The sequence below is a fragment of the Hyperolius riggenbachi genome, chromosome 8 (assembly GCF_040937935.1).
Source record: "Hyperolius riggenbachi isolate aHypRig1 chromosome 8, aHypRig1.pri, whole genome shotgun sequence".
NCBI lineage: Eukaryota > Metazoa > Chordata > Amphibia > Anura > Hyperoliidae > Hyperolius > Hyperolius riggenbachi.
The window spans coordinates 25956689-25975940 of record NC_090653.1 but is presented as its reverse complement, the minus strand read 5'-3'; the positions used below and the strand labels follow the sequence as shown (position 1 = coordinate 25975940).

Sequence of the window (19252 nt, the reverse complement as noted above, 5' to 3'; positions counted from 1 at the left end):
GAAGGCAGACGGACCCACAGAAAGTCACAGAGCAAAGGCAAGACAGACACACAAAAGGCAGACGGACCCACAGAAAGTCACAGAGCAAAGGTAGACAGACACACAAAAGGAAGGCGGACCCACAGAAAGTCGCAGAGCAACAACAACAACAAAAAATTTGTAAAGTGCTTTTCTCCCTGGGAACCCAAAGCACATAAGCTTGTCTCAGATCAGTAAACAGTGATGTGTGCAGGGAAAAATGATGTGATCATAAATACCAGACTAAACAGGGGGCTTTTTAGTTTTGATTTAAATGTGTCCAGGATTGGAGCTGTCTTGATTACATTTGGCAAGGCATTCCACAGGGTAAGGGCAGCATGACAGAAAGCTCTGGCTCCAAAGGTTTTTAGTTGAACTCTAGGGGCAAAGGCAGACGGACACACAGGAAGTCCCAGAGCAAAGGCAGACGGACACAGGAAGTCCCAGAGCAAAGGCAGAAGGACACACAGGAAGTCCCAGAGCAAAGGCAGACAGACACACAGGAAGTCCCAGAGCAAAGGCAGAAGGACACACAGGAAGTCCCAGAGCAAAGGCAGAAGGACACACAGGAAGTCCCAGAGCAAAGGCAGAGGGGCACACAGGAAGTCCCAGAGCAAAGGCAGACGGACACACAGGAAGTCCCAGAGCAAAGGCAGAAGGACACACAGGAAGTCCCAGAGCAAAGGCAGACGGACACACAGGAAGTCCCAGAGCAAAGGCAGACGGACGCACAGGAAGTCCCAGAGCAAAGGCAGACGGACACACAGGAAGTCCCAGAGCAAAGGCAGACGGACACACAGGAAGTCCCAGAGCAAAGGCAGAAGGACACACAGGAAGTCCCAGAGCAAAGGCAGACGGACACACAGGAAGTCCCAGAACAAAGGCAGACGGACACACAGGAAGTCCCAGAGCAAAGGCAAAGGGGCACACAGGAAGTCCCAGAGCAAAGGCAAAGGGGCACATAGGAAGTCCCAGAGCAAAGGCAGACGGACACACAGGAAGTCCCAGAGCAAAGGCAGAGGGGCACACAGGAAGTCCCAGAGCAAAGGCAGACGGACAAACAAGAAGTCCAAGAGCAAAGGCAGACGGACACACAGGAAGTCCCAGAGCAAAGGCAGACGGACACACAGGAAGTCCCAGAGCAAAGGCAAACAGACACACAGGAAGTCCCAGAGCAAAGGCAGAGGGGCACACAGGAAGTCCCAGAGCAAAGGCAGAAGGACACACAGGAAGTCCCAGAGCAAAGGCAGACGGACACACAGGAAGTCCCAGAGCAAAGGCAGACGGACGCACAGGAAGTTCCAGAGCAAAGGCAGACGGACACACAGGAAGTCCCAGAGCAAAGGCAGACGGACGCACAGGAAGTTCCAGAGCAAAGGCAGACGGACACACAGGAAGTCCCAGAGCAAAGGCAGACGGACACACTGGAAGTCCCAGAGCAAAGGCAGAGGGGCATACAGGAAGTCCCAAAGCAAAGGCAGAGGGGCACACAGGAAGTCCCAGAGCAAAGGCAGACGGACACACAGGAAGTCCCAGAGCAAAGGCAGAGGGGCACACAGGAAGGCACAGTGCTGACCATTACCTGAGTAGGAGAACTGCACTCAATCTGGACCTCATGGAAAAGAGCTGCTAGGAGAAAAGTCACATGATTAGACCACCAGTCCACCATGTTACCCCTGCACCCCAGACATACACTGTACTCCTGTACCTGGAGGTGTTAAGCTATCATCCAATTCTTCAGCCAATGGGGAGGACCGCAGCAATGGGCTGACACAAACAATTGGTGCTGCCAGTGAACTGGGAGTAAAGGGGCCTAATGTAGGATAATTGAATTGTTAATATACACAAATGAACTGCCTGCCATCCATTCCATAATCCATAGCAAATAACAAACTCCATCTGTGAACTGCAGTGTGAAGGGTCAGCCTCCGCTGAGTTCATGGCAATATGACAAACAGCCCATCCAACAGACTCCCTAGCTTACCACTGTCAAATGTTAATTACATACTACCTATCGCTAGCAAATGTCTGTATGGTTGGTGTGTGTGTGTGCGCCTGTGTGTGTCCACACTGCAGCGAAGACCTCCCTTCCTGTCTGTATACTGTTCTGTGTGTGTCCACACTGCAGCGATTACCTCATTTCCTGTCTGTATCATGCAGTGGGTGTATCCACACTGCAGGCATTACCTCACTTCCTGTCTGTATACTGTTCTATGTGTGTCCATTCTGCAGCGATAACCTCACTTCCTGTATGTATACAGTGGTGTGGCTCCACAACACAGAGCTGACCTCTCTTCCTGTTTGTATACTGCTGTGTGCGTCCACACTGCAGCGAAGACCTCGCTTCCTGTCTGTATCATGCAGTGGGCGTATCCACACTGTAGCGATTACCTCACTTCCTGTCTGTATACTGTGCGGTGTGTGTCCACACTGCAGCGTTTACCTCACTTCCTGTCTATATACTATTCTGAGTGTCCCCACTCTGCAGCGATGACCTCACTTCCTGTCTGTATACTGCGGGTTGTGTCCACACTGCATCGATTACCTCACTTCCTGTCTGTATACTGGTGTGTGTGCAACCACACTGCAGCGATGACCTAACTTCCTGTCTGCATACTGCTCTGTGTGTGCCCACACTGCAGCGATGACCTCACTTCCTGTCTATATACAGAAAGAAATGTCAATGTGAGCCTCTCATTGGAAAAAAAAGCAAAAGAAAATGTTTCCTTAATGTGTTGGCAAAGAGAATTATACACTTAGGAAAAGCAAGATATTGTTAAGGCGTTAATTATTAATTGCTAACTAAACAAAATAAAGTTTCATAATGCAAGCTTTCGGGCAGCTAGTCCCCTTCCTTAGGCATATTTTCAGATTAGCTTTGGGAATACTCACTCCGGGGCGATGTAGGGGTGCCAGATACTGAGACCAGCCAGGGACCCAAATCACCGTTGTCTGAAGATGAGGATGACAAGTACCGGACCAGCTTCTGCCTGGGTGATACAGATATATTACATCACATCATCACACCACCAGAAGGGGAGACAGGTTATACACAATAACTTGAGGCTGCTGGATGCCACATGCCGCTGGCCTTCTAACCTACTTGAACACTATTTTGGCAGCAATGCTGCGCAACTGCTATTCAGTACGTAAGTGCTTTTGAAAATAAATAAAACCCTGAGACTCCCCCATGAGGAGATGGGCTAGTCTAAAATCTGTCAGATATTTACTACCTGCTGTAGGCGACAGCAGCATAGGAGAAAAGTCATTTATAGTGCATTTTACTCTGGAAGAAACATACATTTTATACAGTATGTACCCGTGTTTACCCTAAAATAAGACAAGTGTCTTATATTAATTTTTGCACCAAAAGTTGTGCTAGGACTTATTTTCGGGGGATGTCTTATTTCTAAGAACACACAAGTTCCTGTGCTGCGAGTCCTGCCTTCCCCTCTGTGCCGCCTCTTCCACTGCTGGATCCACCTTTTGTGTGCCTGTTTCCCCCTTGTACCTTTAGTGTCCTCCTGGTGTCCCCCTCTGTACCCTAAACTCCTGTGTCCCACGTAACCCTATGTCCTCCTGATGTCCCCAGTGTCCTCAGATGTCCCCCTGCATCCTCCTCTTATCCCCAGCTCCATGCCGCTGTGTCCCCGAGTTTCAGACTATGGGGAAGAAGTACGGCAACTTGTGTTTCTCGGCTCCAGTAATTATGCCATACTTTTTCCCCTTACTGCCGCTAGGGCTTATCTTCAGGGTAGGGCTTATACTTCGAGCATGCTCAAAATTCTTGCTAGGGTTTACTTTTTTGTGGATGACTTAATTTTAGGGAAAGCGTATCAGGGAAAAATGAATTTAACATTTTTCCCAGTAGTGGTCCTTTAAAGAGACTCTGAAGCAAGTCTTATGCTGGGCATACACGGGTCAATCACGGCAGCCGATTAGCCGCCAGATCGACCCCCGCCGCGTCCCCGCTCATCGATTCCTGCTCGTCCCCGCCGGTGCTTATCTCCCGCTCGATTCACTGCTATTGTCCGCCCGCGGGGATCGAGCGCAGAGTTGATCCCCGCGGTGACCGGACACGTCGTATATTATCAATTGAGCCATCAGAATCGATTGATAAGCCTCCCCTCGATGCCATGTATGCCCAGCATTATTCACTTTTTTAACCTGTAGCCATGTTAAAGAGACACTGAAGCGAAAAAAAATGATGATATTATGATTTATATGTGTAGCACAGCTAAGAAATAAAACATTAAGATCAGATACATCAGTGTAATTGTTTCCAGTACAGGAAGAGTTAAGAAACTCCAGTTGTTATCTCTATGCAAAAAAGCCATTAATCTCTACGACTTTCAAAGTCGTGGAGAGGGCTGTCTTCTGACTTTTATTATCTCAACTGTAAGTGAACAGTTTTCTTTTTATCTGCTAGATGAGAGGTCATTAGTTCACAGACTGCTCTGAAAGACTCATTTTGAATGCTAAGTGTTGTGTAATCTGCACATAATATAGAATGATGCAATGTTAGAAAACACACTATGTACCTGAAAATAAAAATATGAGAATATTTTATTTGCTGCTAATCTTCTAGTAATTATTCATAGTACACAACCAATTCATTATATCATTTTTTTTTTCGCTTCAGTGTCTCTTTAAGCACTATAAGCCCTGCTAAACCGCCGCCATCCTGCGGCAAAACAAGAGGTTTATACCCCCCAACCCTCTGCTGTGTTCGGGGAGCGATTCTTCATAGAGGCAGAGCTTATGGCTGTAGCTCTCCCTCTCAGCGCGTCAATCCCCGCTGATCGCCGCCTTTCCCCGCCCCTCTCAATCTTCCTTTACAGAGAGGGGCGGGGGAGAGGCGGAGATCTGCGCAGCAATTGACGCACATGGAGGCGGAGCTGCAGCTGAAAGCTCTGCCTCCCGGGCAGCAAAATCCACGACCAAGAAAGTAGTGGATTTTGCAGGGGGGATTTGGGGGGTATAAACCCCTCGTTTTGCTGCGGGATAGCGGCGGTTTAGCAGGGCTTATAGTGCTTAACATAAATACAAGTTAAAAAAATTAATTTAGACTCGCTTCAGAGTCTCTTCAAAGCAGACCTGAATGCAGAACGCCCTCTCTGCTCTAAAAGATAAGCAACAGCATAATAACCTTTAAAGAAAAAACAGTTCTTTGTTACAGCTGATACAAATCCTACAATAAATCTGCAGTGTGTCTTCTTCCTGCTTTCATGGAAGCAGCCATAGGGTTAACATCCTGTGTTTACAAATTAGCTACTCTGCATTGGCAGAGGAGATTCCTGAGCTGCTACACCTGAAAGATCAAATTACAGTTGTGATTAGTCACAGATGAGGGGGGATTAGACAGGCTCAACTCTCTAAATACATACAAGGTGCATTTCTCTGTTTTCTTTCTGTCCTGTGCAAGAGTTCAGGTCCACTTTCAAATATAAACAGGGCACACATCTTTCCAGCTGTCTGCACAGCGGAGGTGGGAGTAGCAATACTGCAGTCAGTATAGGGAACGTGAAACCATCAGATATGTGGTCAATGTCATTCCACATACATGTGACTCAAGCCCACCCTTCACCCCCACGGATTCCCAACGTCACCCCAAATGAGAGACCTGTAACATGTCTGTGTGGCATTACCTGACTCCAGGCTCCACTTCCAGCTCCAGCCACTCTGTACACGCTACAAGAGTGAGAGAATATTAAAGAGTTACTCCGGGGAAAGGGATGAAAGCATATACTGCACCACAGACCACTGCCATCACTGTCACCCAGCTTTACCTTCATCACCATGTAACAGTGCTAATGGCTTATCCATCATATATCACTATCTGCGCATATTTGTATGTTCTCCCTGTGTCTGTGTGGGTTTCCTCCTGGCACTACGGTTTCCTCCCACATCCCCAAAACATACAAATAAATTAATAGGCTTTCCCCTAAATTGGCCCTAGAATATAATACACACACTACACAATACATACATAGACAGATGACTATGGCAGGGATTAGATTGTGAACTCCCTGCATCCCATGTACACCCCAGGGATACACACACTCCCTGCACGCCACACACACACAACCCTGTGTCCTGTACACACTCCAGGGCTACATACACTCCCTGCACCCCTGGTGTGCACACACACATCCCTGCATCCCATGCACACCCCAAGGATACACACACTCCCTGCACGCCACACACACACAACCCTGTGTCCTGTACACACTCTAGGGCTACATACACTCCCTGCACCCCTGGTGTGCACACACACATCCCTGCATCCCATGCACACCCCAAGGATACACACACTCCCTGCACGCCACACACACACAACCCTGTGTCCTGTACACACTCCAGGGCTACATACACTCCCTGCACCCCTGGTGTGCACACACACATCCCTGCATCCCATGCACACCCCAGGGTTACACACACTACCTGCACCGCACACACACACATCCCGGGACGTACACACTCCTGGACTATACACACTCCCTGCACCCCAAGTGTACACACACACAAACTCCCTGCATGCCGTGCACACCCCAGGGCTACACACACTCCCTGCACCCCGTATAAACACATACCTGCATCTCGTACACACTCCAGGGCTACACACACTCCCTGCACCCTAAGTGTGCACACACACATCCCTGCATCCCGTGCACACCCCAGAGATATACACACTCCCTGCACCCCATATAAACAAATCCCTGCACCCCGTACACACTCCAGGGCTACACACACTCCCTGCACACAGCAGATATACACACTCCCTGCACACCGTACACACTCCAGGGCTGCACACACTTTTTGCACACTGCAGATATACACACTCCCTGCACCCCGTACACACTCCAGGGCTGCACACACTCCCTGCACACAGCAGATATACACACTCCCTGCACCCCGTACACACTCCAGGGCTGCACACACTCCCTGCACACTGCAGATATACACACTCCCTGCATCCCGTACACACTCCAGGGCTGCACACACTCCCTGCACACTGCAGATATACACACTCCCTGCACCCCGTACACACTCCAGGGCTGCACACTCCCTGCACACAGCAGATATACACACCCCCTGCACCCCGTACACACTCCGGGGCTGCACACACTCCCTGCACACTGCAGATATACACACTCCCTGCACCCCGTACACACTCCAGGGTGCACACTCCCTGCACACAGCAGATATACACACCCCCTGCACCCTGTACACACTCCAGGGCTGCACACACTCCCTGCACCCCAAGTGTGCACACACACATCCCTGCATCCCGTGCACACCCCAGAGATATACACACTCCCTGCACCCCGTACACACTCCAGGGTGCACACTCCCTGCACACAGCAGATATACACACTTCCTGCACCCCATACACACTCCAGGGCTGCACACACTCCCTGCACACTGCAGATATACACACTCCCTGCACCCCGTACACACTCCAGGGCTGCACACACTCCCTGCACACAAGGCACTCAGAGGACATGCTCACCTTTAGGCCGGTGTTTTTTCCTGGATGTTGGGTGGGCTTTTCCTTTCCTTGGAGTACTGGTGATCGAACTTCGGGGGATACAGAGAGGCAGGAACTCTATGGAGAGGAGACACAGTCTCACCTTATAAGGCAATTCCTGCATTTTCAGAAGCCCAGTATAAGCAATATGTACCCAGGATGTGAAATCCTAAAATCATGCCCTGCAGAGGAATAAACCTGCTGAACAATCATGGCTGCCTTTTTTCCCATGATTCTCTATCACAGCTGTTTCAGTCACATAACATGCAGCCTCTTGTATTACGATTGCAGTGTTTGATTTTCAATGCCCGGCCCCCCCATGCAGGGTCGGACTGGGCCACAGTAGTACAGTTTTTCCCTCGGTGGGCCTCACAATTGCTGGCACTTGACATTACTTGTCATTGCTCACAATCGAATGATTCCCACCATATCTATCCTAGTGTGCTATATTTGTATTATGTATTTATATAGCACCGACATCTTCTGCAGCACTTTACAGAGTACATAGTCATGTCACTGACTGCTCTCAGAGGAGCTTACAATCTAATCCTATTATAGTCATAGTCTAATGTCCTACCATATTATTATATACTTACATAGCACTGACATCTTCTGCAGCACTGTACAGAGTACATAGTCATGTCACTGACTGTCCTCAGAGGGAGCTCGCACTCTGATCCTACCATACCCATCGTCTAATGTCCTACCATATTGTTATTATTATGTATTTAGCACTGGCATCTTCTGCAGCAATGTACAGAGTACATAGTCATGTCACTGACTGTCCCCAGAGGAGCTCACACTCTAATCCCTACCATACCCATCGTCTAATGTCCTACCATATTATTTTATACTTACATAGCAGTGACATCTCCTGCAGCACTGTACAGAGTACATAGTCATGTCCCTGACTGTCCGCAGAGGAGCTCACAGTCTAATCAATGTCATATGTATGGTAACTAGGACATTACTGTATATTGAAGGAGGGGACTCTATGCAAAGTTTTCCTGGGCAGCAGTGTCCCTGAATTACAATGCTGCTAAGATCTTGTACATTTGGCCCTGTCCATAATATGTCATGACCACGCCCAACTTCCGGTGCATGGCCACGCCCTTTTTTCACTGCAATCATGGGATGTGTGGGCCCCAGGTTGAGATTTTTCTGGTGGGCCCCCAGTGTCCCAGTCCGACCCTTACCCCATGCTCAGTTCTTACCCAGCTGGCTGCTGTGTGGCACCAGCTTATTCTGTGTCTCCTGGACCTTTGACTGCAGGAACTGGATGTAGGAGATGGCACGGAGCAGAACATCTTGTGTGACCTGTACACATGTATACATTTAATCATGATATACTGTAAAGTTAGGAGTCTCCAAACATAATGCAATATACAGTATAGGGTTGTTTAATAACATTTATTGAATTAATGTATTGAATATATCGGGGAAAAAAAAGAATCATATACATATTGTCTAGTAGGATGTATTTAGATCTTAGGGCCCGTTTCCACTAGAGCGAATCCGCATGCGTTGTCTGCATGCGGATTCGCACAGCCAATACAAGTGGATGGCCCTGCTTCCACTTGTCAGTTTTTTCCTGCTTTTTTCTGTGCAGGATTTTTCTGCACGGTAGAGCCTGCAGAATTCGCCTGCGTGTGGAATGCAGGCGATTCGCAGGCTATGTATTTGATAGGGAAAACATGCGTTTTTTGCCGCGATTTCACGTGCGAATTTGCATGTAAATTGAACTAGTGACATTGTTAAATTCACATATACCCTGCCTATGTGAAATCGCATGCAAAATCGTGGCAAAAAACGCACGCGGAATCGCATCCGCATGCGATTTCGTCAGCGGTGGAATCCCGGCGATTCGCACCGCACTAGTGGAAACGAGCCCTTACTGCTTATTACCTGAATTGTGTTTTCTGTCACCTTTATTATCATTGGTAATGTGGACAGAGGAGCACATTATCAGTACTGTACCTACATTAAAGGAATACTGTAGGGCGTCGGGGGAAAATTAGTTGAAGTTACCCGGGGCTTCTAACTGTCCCCCGCAGACATCCTGTACCCGCGCAGCCACTCCCCAATGCTCTGGCCCCGCCTCTGGTTCATTTCTAGAATTTCAGACTTTAAAGTCTGAAAACCACAGCGCCTGCGTTGCCGTGTCCTCGATCCCGCTGATGTCACCAGGAGTGTATAGCACAAGCCCAGTATGGTCTACGCCTGCACTGTGCGCTCCTGGTGACATCAGCGGGAGCGAGGACACAGCAAGGCAGGCGCAGTGTTTTTCAGACTTTAAAGTCTGAAATTCCAGAAGTGAACCAGAGGCGGGGCCAGAGCATCTGTGAGTGGCTGCGCGGGCACAGGATGCCTGCGGGGGAACATTAGAAGCCCCGGTTAAGTTCAACTCATTTTCCCCCGACCCCCTCAAGTATTCCTTTAACAGTAAAATCAATGCTTCCAGTGCAAGCTGTTGCATGATTATTACATGCAAATCCCTGCATATTGAGCACTGTGACACAATAAATAGAGTTAAAGGGAATCTGTAACAAAAAAAAAGCATGCATACTAGCTATACTGGGGACTCCTGTGCTAACTATACAGGGGCAACTACACTAGCTATACTGGGGACTCCTGTGCTAACTATACAGGGGCATCCATACTAGCTATACTGGGGACTCCTGTGCTAACTATACAGGGGCAACCATACTAGCTATACTGGGGACTCCTGTGCTAACTATACAGGGGCATCCATACTAGCTATACTGGGGACTCCTATGCTAACTATACAGGGGCATCCATACTAGCTATACTGGGGACTCCTGTGCTAACTATACAGGGGCATCCATACTAGCTATACTGGGGACTCCTGTGCTAACTATACAGGGGCAACCATACTAGCTATACTGGGGACTCCTATGCTAACTATACAGGGGCAACTACACTAGCTATACTGGGGACTCCTATGCTAACTATACAGGGGCAACTATACTAGCTATACTGGGGACTCCTGTGCTAACTATACAGGGGCAACTACACTAGCTATACTGGGGACTCCTGTGCTAACTATACAGGGGCATCCATACTAGCTATACTGGGGACTCCTGTGCTAACTATACAGGGGCAACCATACTAGCTATACTGGGGACTCCTGTGCTAACTATACAGGGGCAACCATACTAGCTATACTGGGGACTCCTATGCTAACTATACAGGGGCAACTACACTAGCTATACTGGGGACTCCTGTGCTAACTATACAGGGGCAACTATACTAGCTATACTGGGGACTCCTGTGCTAACTATACAGGGGCAACTATACTAGCTATACTGGGGACTCCTATGCTAACTATACAGGGGCAACTATACTAGCTATACTGGGGACTCCTGTGCTAACTATACAGGGGCATCCATACTAGCTATACTGGGGACTCCTGTGCTAACTATACAGGGGCATCCATACTAGCTATACTGGGGACTCCTATGCTAACTATACAGGGGCATCCATACTAGCTATACTGGGGACTCCTGTGCTAACTATACAGGGGCAACCATACTAGCTATACTGGGGACTCCTATGCTAACTATACAGGGGCAACCATACTAGCTATACTGGGGACTCCTATGCTAACTATACAGGGGCAACCATACTAGCTATACTGGGGACTCCTATGCTAACTATACAGGGGCAACTACACTAGCTATACTGGGGACTCCTATGCTAACTATACAGGGGCAACTATACTAGCTATACTGGGGACTCCTGTGCTAACTATACAGGGGCAACCATACTAGCTATACTGGGGACTCCTATGCTAACTATACAGGGGCAACTACACTAGCTATACTGGGGACTCCTATGCTAACTATACAGGGGCATCCATACTAGCTATACTGGGGACTCCTATGCTAACTATACAGGGGCAACTACACTAGCTATACTGGGGACTCCTGTGCTAACTATACAGGGGCAACTATACTAGCTATACTGGGGACTCCTGTGCTAACTATACAGGGGCAACCATACTAGCTATACTGGGGACTCCTGTGCTAACTATACAGGGGCAACCATACTAGCTATACTGGGGACTCCTATGCTAACTATACAGGGGCAACTACACTAGCTATACTGGGGACTCCTATGCTAACTATACAGGGGCATCCATACTAGCTATACTGGGGACTCCTGTGCTAACTATACAGGGGCAACTATACTAGCTATACTGGGGACTCCTATGCTAACTATACAGGGGCAACTACACTAGCTATACTGGGGACTCCTATGCTAACTATACAGGGGCATCCATACTAGCTATACTGGGGACTCCTATGCTAACTATACAGGGGCATCCATACTAGCTATACTGGGGACTCCTATGCTAACTATACAGGGGCATCCATACTAGCTATACTGGGGACTCCTGTGCTAACTATACAGGGGCAACTATACTAGCTATACTGGGGACTCCTGTGCTAACTATACAGGGGCATCCATACTAGCTATACTGGGGACTCCTGTGCTAACTATACAGGGGCATCCATACTAGCTATACTGGGGACTCCTATGCTAACTATACAGGGGCATCCATACTAGCTATACTGGGGACTCCTGTGCTAACTATACAGGGGCAACCATACTAGCTATACTGGGGACTCCTGTGCTAACTATACAGGGGCAACCATACTAGCTATACTGGGGACTCCTATGCTAACTATACAGGGGCAACTACACTAGCTATACTGGGGACTCCTATGCTAACTATACAGGGGCATCCATACTAGCTATACTGGGGACTCCTATGCTAACTATACAGGGGCAACTACACTAGCTATACTGGGGACTCCGATGCTAACTATACAGGGGCAACTACACTAGCTATACTGGGGACTCCTATGCTAACTATACAGGGGCAACTATACTAGCTATACTGGGGACTCCTGTGCTAACTATACAGGGGCAACTACACTAGCTATACTGGGGACTCCTATGCTAACTATACAGGGGCATCCATACTAGCTATACTGGGGACTCCTGTGCTAACTATACAGGGGCATCCATACTAGCTATACTGGGGACTCCTGTGCTAACTATACAGGGGCAACTACACTAGCTATACTGGGGACTCCTGTGCTAACTATACAGGGGCAACTATACTAGCTATACTGGGGACTCCTATGCTAACTATACAGGGGCAACTACACTAGCTATACTGGGGACTCCTATGCTAACTATACAGGGGCATCCATACTAGCTATACTGGGGACTCCTATGCTAACTATACAGGGGCAACTACACTAGCTATACTGGGGACTCCTGTGCTAACTATACAGGGGCAACTATACTAGCTATACTGGGGACTCCTATGCTAACTATACAGGGGCAACTACACTAGCTATACTGGGGACTCCTATGCTAACTATACAGGGGCAACTATACTAGCTATACTGGGGTAACTAAACTGGGGGAAATCGGGGGGTTTGGTGCCCAACTCCCCCTACTCCTGCCGCCGTGCCCCTCTCCTATCGATCCCCCCTCCCCCGAACAAAGTTCAGTCTGGATAGCGGTCCCCAGGCTGAAAAAGGTTGGGGTCCCCTGTTCTAAAGGACATCTGAAGTGAGAGGGATATGACGGCTGCCATATTTGTTTCCTTTCAAAAAGTACCAGTTGCCTGGCAGCCCTGCTGATCCTCTGCCTCTACGGCCACGTTCAGATTATAAAACGCGGATGGCCATGCGTTCAGAACGCAACGCATACGAACGCACGCCATCCGCATTTGTATGTGTTGCGTGGCTGATCCCATTCACTGAAGTGAATGGGTCAGCTGCGCGTTTCTGCAAAAAATGCGTGCACTGGTCCGGAACTCATACAGTGTGAACATCAGACAGTGCAGTCTATGCACTTGTTCCCGGAACGCGTGCAGTGTGAATGGGGCCTAATACGCTTAACCATAGACCCCGAACAAGCATGCAGCAGATCAGGTGTTTCTGACAAGATTAGCTGCATGCTTGCTTCCGGTGTGATTCAGGCACTGCTAAAGCCAAAGAGATCAGCAGGGCTGCCAGGTAACTGGTATTGTTTAAAAGGAAATAAATATGGCAGCCTCCATATTCTTCTCACTTCAGTTATCCTTTAATTTAAAGGATACCCAGGGCAAAGTCATTTCTACACATGGAGGAAGCAGAAATACATGGGCAGCAGTCTCCATGCCAACCACTTCCTGTTTCCTCCATTGCCTTGTATATGCCCTGTACATCGCACCAGGTCATGCACTACTGCACCAGCGCTGGTATAGCGGCGTGTGTCCTTGATCTAAACTGGTATTGTTTAAAAGGATATACGTATGGCAGCCTCCATGTCCCTCTGACTTCAGGTTCCCTTTCAGTTCTTCATCTGTTTGAAATCCCACCTCTTGACACCTGCTGCCTGACACATTACTTGACACGAGAGACACTGTACACGCTGCTGTGTAGTAACACCTGCTGTCCCTTGTGAGTGTATCAGGCGCATCAGGGTCAAACCTGATGGTAATCTCTCTATGCCACGGTAATTACCTGGGTGCCATGCTGCCACCTGTATCCTCCTGGGAGGACGCTTCCCAGTTCCTCAGTGCCCGGCACCAGCTTCTTCCTGTGTAGAGAAACCCTCATCATTATTCTAGAAGGGTGGTACTCTCTAAAGGTGCGTACACACATGCGACTATAGTCGTTTGAAACTATCGTTCCCTGATCATTTCAAACGACGATCGTTTAAATAAAAGCAGCCAACGACCATTAAGTCTAGCGACGGACGAGCTAGATCGTTAAAAACGAACGATCTAGCTTGGTGGATTTTCCCCAACGACGATCGTTTGCAAAAGTAGTACATCGTTGGAAACGGTCGTTCGTACTAGGCTTGAAATGCGCATTTCGCTATTTCTCCATGGAACTTTTCATTTTCATGCGCAAGCGCAATAGTTGCTTTACGTGATGTAACGTTAGTTCTAAAGATCAGATCGTTACACACCTTTAAAAACTAACTTTACATAGGTCGTTCTTTCATCAATTAAAAGTTTGTTCGTCGTTCACAACGTACGATCGTTGTCGCATGTGTGTACGTAGCTTTACTCTGCAGATGTGGTCAACCAAGCCAATCAGAAGAAACGCACACCTGTAGTGCAGCTATGCTGGTGCAGGAATCCCATAGCAGTATAAATCCATAAATCACAGAAGGGATCCGCACACAGACAATGGCCTCGATTCATAAAGCATTCCGCGTTGCGGAAATGCTGAAAACAGCTCACTTTACCGACCACATCGCAAAATCTGTATTCATAAAGGCTTTTTCCGCATGAAAAGCTGACATTCCTGAGGAAAGCGATAAATCACCGCCTTGCACGGTGATTATCTTAACAAAAGTAACAAATGTCAATTCATAAAGATTAGAGGAAGCAGTATGCAGACGGGGATTACCGCTACCTCTGATGTACACAGAAACAGGAAGTAAGAGTGGGATGACTGTAATGTGTACACAGAAACAGGAAGTAGAGTGGAATGTCTGTAATGTGTACACAGAAACAGGAAGTAGAGTGGAATGTCTGCAATGTGTACACAGAAACAGGAAGTAGAGTGGAATGTCTGTAATGTGTACACAGAAACAGGAAGTAGAGTGGGAAGTCTCTGACATAAAAACTGAAACAGAAAGCAGGGGCGGAGTGTCTTTTTTCTAGAACATGATGTGTGGGTGGGTTTTCTGTGATTTACACACTTGAACAGGAAGTAACAGCAACCTTGAGTTTGTTTACATGACGTCACTCTAAGCGTAACATGTACGCTTAGAGGGACGTAAGTGACACAAAAAGCGAGGCTTCCGAGAGAAGCAGTCGCATTTTCTGCCGGGGAGAGAAATCAATCATCGGGCACCATGTCCCGATTAATTGATTCCTGGGCTAACGATCCACGGCCGGGTGCGCGCGTGTACACGCGCGATTGGCCGTAGCTTCTACGTCCAGAAGGCTTAAATGGTTAATCTCTACGAGACAGGCCACAGTACCCGCAGTGCAACGCGATGTGAAGTGGTTTGGGCTATGAGCATGTTGCTGAGCGGTACTAAGGCAGGGACCAGGTCCTCCAGCACCCAAGGCTGAGACACCAAAGTGCACCCCTCCATCCCTCCCACTCCAGCAGTCACACACTGATTGCTATTAGACTAAGAGGTGCCCCAGGGCCCCCAACACCTTAATCTCTAGTTATCTGGCTTGCAGTCACCGCCATGTATCCCCTTTTCTTATTCCTCTCTGCTACAAACACAATAGGGGAATGATAGCTGAGTGAGTTGTGCGCCCCTCCTACACTGTGCCCTGAGGCTGGAGCCTCACTCGCCTCTGCCTCGGTGCTACTGCACAAATGTGCGTAACGATGAAATCACATGAAGCACTTCCTCTCTGGAGGGTGCGTGTGAATGAGGGGTCAGATGTTTCCGATGTCTGACATGACGTACACGTTTGGAGACAGGCTCATACAGATTTCTCTGTCAACGCAATCTGCCGCAGGGACCAATCTGTAATGGTGAGGAAGACAAATCGCACCGCACCATGTAAGTCTAGCCTGAAAAGGAAGGTGCAGGGTGACTGTGATGTACACAAAAGTATAAACTGGGGATAGGATTTCCAATTGCAGGGGCTTACATCTCCTAGTACAGTTTGTATAAGATTAGTGTAACCTAATAGGAACTGTTACCCCTCTTGCTCATTACCACATAGCATGCCTCCCAACTTTTTGAGATGAGAAAGAGGGACACTTAAGCCACGCCGCTGCCACACACCCTGATCACGCCCCCCCCCCCCCCCCCCGTCACACATACCATAAAGATTTCATATGAAAAATATGTTGTTTTATAATTCAAACCACACTGGTCCTTTCTATCCTGGTTCATTTTCCTTCATATTAACATTTTAAAATGAGTAATATATCAACTTAAAGGTTGGGAATAAAGTTTAGAGTCAATCAAAACACATTTTTTAGTAGAGAAATATATATATTTACATAGAAAGAGGGACAAAGTCCTGAAAGAGGAACAAATGAGGAAAGAGGGACAGGGCTCCCAAAGAGAACGGGCGATATGACATAGTGTCAGGCCTGACCACTGGGGTGTGCTATGACCATTTTGTTCCTCTTCCTCCCTTTCTATATGCTGTGTTAGCCCCCAATTTCTTAGCCCCCCCCCAATCTCTCATAGAATCCCCACCTCATCATTCTGTTTTAAGCCCCTCCCCTAATCTCATAGAATCCCCACCTCATCATTCTGCCTTAAGCCCCTCCCCTAATCTCTCATAGAATCCCCACCTCATCATTCTGTTTTAAGCCCCTCCCCTAATCTCTCATAGAATCCCCACCTCATCATTCTGTCTTAAGCCCCTCCCCTAATCTCTCATAGAATCCCCACCTCATCATTCTGCCTTAAGCGCCTCCCCTAATCTCGCATAGAATCCCCACCTCATCATTCTGCCTTAAGCCCCTCCCCCCAGTGTTCCTTCATGGTACTCTGAACCCTCCCTCACACAGCGTCCCCAGTCATTCCTGCAATGCAGAGTCCTCGCCCCTTCCTCACAGTCACAGTACTCCCTTCATGCAGGGCCCCCGTCCTCTCAATCATCACCTCACAGGCGCGGCCCCGCGCTCACACGTCATAATGGTATAGCGGAGATCACAGCAGCTGCGCGCACCACACATCCAGCCCGAGCCCACAGGAATAGAAGAGGCGGGAGCCGCGAGGTGCTCTGTGACGTCACAGCGTGAGATGAGATATACTCTGCTCCGCACAGAGACAACCTGAGCTTCCCATTGACCAATCACAGGATGGAGGAGGGAGGCGGGAGGGGCTTTAATTCCTGACACTCACTCAGTCAGCACAGACTGTATCCTATTCCTAAAGGAACAGCAAAATGTCCCTGTTATTATTATTGTCAGTCCCATTGCCCACGTCTCTGGTGAAATCACTACAATCATCTCCAACTGTGTTCCTCTTAATGTTGTTTTATTAATTAACCCCCCTTACTATTATTATTATTATTATATCAATATCTCATAGCTCCCAGCCTCCCAATTGTGTCTCTTTTGGAGTGACAGTTCCTCTTTGGGAGCCATGTCCCTCTTTCCTCCTCATTATTCCCTCTTTCTATGTAAATATATCTATTTCTCTACAAAAAATGTGTTTGATTGACTAAACTTTATTCCCATCCTTTAAATTGATATATTACTAATTTTAAAATGTTAATATAAAGGAAAATGAACCAGGATAGAAAGGACCAGTGTGGTTTAAATTATAAAACTACATATTTTTCTTATGAAATCTTTATGGCATGTGTAACTTGGGGTGTGACAGGGCTGGATCAGGGGTATGACAGGGGCGTGGATTAAGTGTCCCCTTTTCTCATCTCAAAAAGTTGGGAGGTATGATATCTTTATCTATGGTGACCAGACGTCCCGCTTTAGTCGGGACGCGTCCCGGATTCGGGGTCCCTTGTCCCAGGCTGAGCGATGTCCCAGGAAACTTCCCGCTTTTAGCCGTGGGATGTCCCGGCCTCGGGACTCTGGCCACCGTCCGATTGCAACAGGCTGCGGCGCCTAATAGACGCCACGCCAGTTCATAGCCCGCAGCCCCGCTCCAGCCTGCATAGTCTTCCGGCAGGCAGAGCAGGGCTACGGGAAGATGGCGTCCGAAGCCCTGTACTGGAGACTATTTGTGTCTCCAATACAGGGCTTCGGGCGCCATCTTCCCGAGTTCCCGTAGCCCTGCTATTCCATTCAGCGCAGGAGATATGCAGGAGAATATCTCTCTCTCCTTCCAGCGTTGTGACCCCAGAGGTCACAAAAGTAAAAATAGGACCTAGTAGGCCAGCAGAGCAGTGAGGATGGTGGCTACCTGATCCGTCCAGCCCCCCATCCCCCCCCCCCCCCCCCAGATCAGGTAGCTTAGTTTTTTTTAATGTATAACCCAGTGGTCCTCATCCTAAGGCCCGCGGGCCAAATGTGGCACCCTTAGGCTTTTTTACCGCCCCCACACACACACACACACACAAAATGTTTGGGGACCCCTGGTATAACCCCACCTTAGGCTCTCTTTAAATACAAAGCCTGCATGCAGCAAGATAGAATATTGTGATCAGCTACAACGCAGTACTGTGAACAGGTCCATAGAATTGTATGGGCAGTGAGTTGACATGCAGAATTATTCTGAAATACAACTAAGCACTGTGAACTAGGCCCCAACCTACTTTGTAAATGTTTATAAAATAAAACCATGGGATAACTAAAAACAAAAAAAAATCATTTTTTTAGGAGTAGGAGGATACATACAACTGTTTATCTAATTTGTTTATTTTCAACTCGGGTTCTCTTTAGGTTGGCTTTTGGTCAAGTCTTCAAATTCGTCTGTGAGTTAAAAGCTTGGCTTTGACCTTCGGTGTTTGCGCGTACTGTGACCACACAATCCAGTATCGAGAGAGCGCGCTGAGCCAGTTTATCTGTGGTCAAACCTGGAAACATCTGATGTTTTGCAGAAGTGCTTAGCTATACATTTAGGGACGTTCCCTGAAATTATGAATGCAGAGATGTCACACCTTAGTGTGACAGAGTGATTCAGCTGCTCTTGAGGCATTCAGAAGGACATGGGTAGTTCACCCTGGGAGGTGGCATTGGCTGTTGTTGCCTGGACAAGGAGTGATAGACA

At 48.1% G+C, this 19252-nt stretch overlaps 1 protein-coding gene across 5 annotated transcripts in view; it reads right to left on the bottom strand.

The window, feature by feature from the left end:
* The window catches only part of MEIOSIN (meiosis initiator), a 39889-nt gene extending 22630 nt beyond the window's left edge, over positions 1–17259 (bottom strand). For 3 of the 5 annotated variants that reach the window (XM_068249277.1, XM_068249279.1, XM_068249280.1), the window contains exons 1-8: positions 17180–17259; positions 14098–14173; positions 8764–8866; positions 7532–7627; positions 5667–5709; positions 2911–3008; positions 1727–1831; positions 1601–1647 (exon numbers count right to left, since the gene is read on the bottom strand). In XM_068249277.1, coding sequence (XP_068105378.1) covers positions 1601–1647; positions 1727–1831; positions 2911–3008; positions 5667–5709; positions 7532–7627; positions 8764–8866; positions 14098–14173; positions 17180–17253 — 642 coding nt within the window. In that variant the 5' untranslated portion in view covers positions 17254–17259. The remainder of the gene's footprint in view (positions 1–1600; positions 1648–1726; positions 1832–2910; positions 3009–5666; positions 5710–7531; positions 7628–8763; positions 8867–14097; positions 14174–17179) is intronic. The other 2 variants (XM_068249278.1, XM_068249281.1) reach the window with 1 other exon arrangement.
* Positions 17260–19252: the final 1993 nt, after the last annotated feature.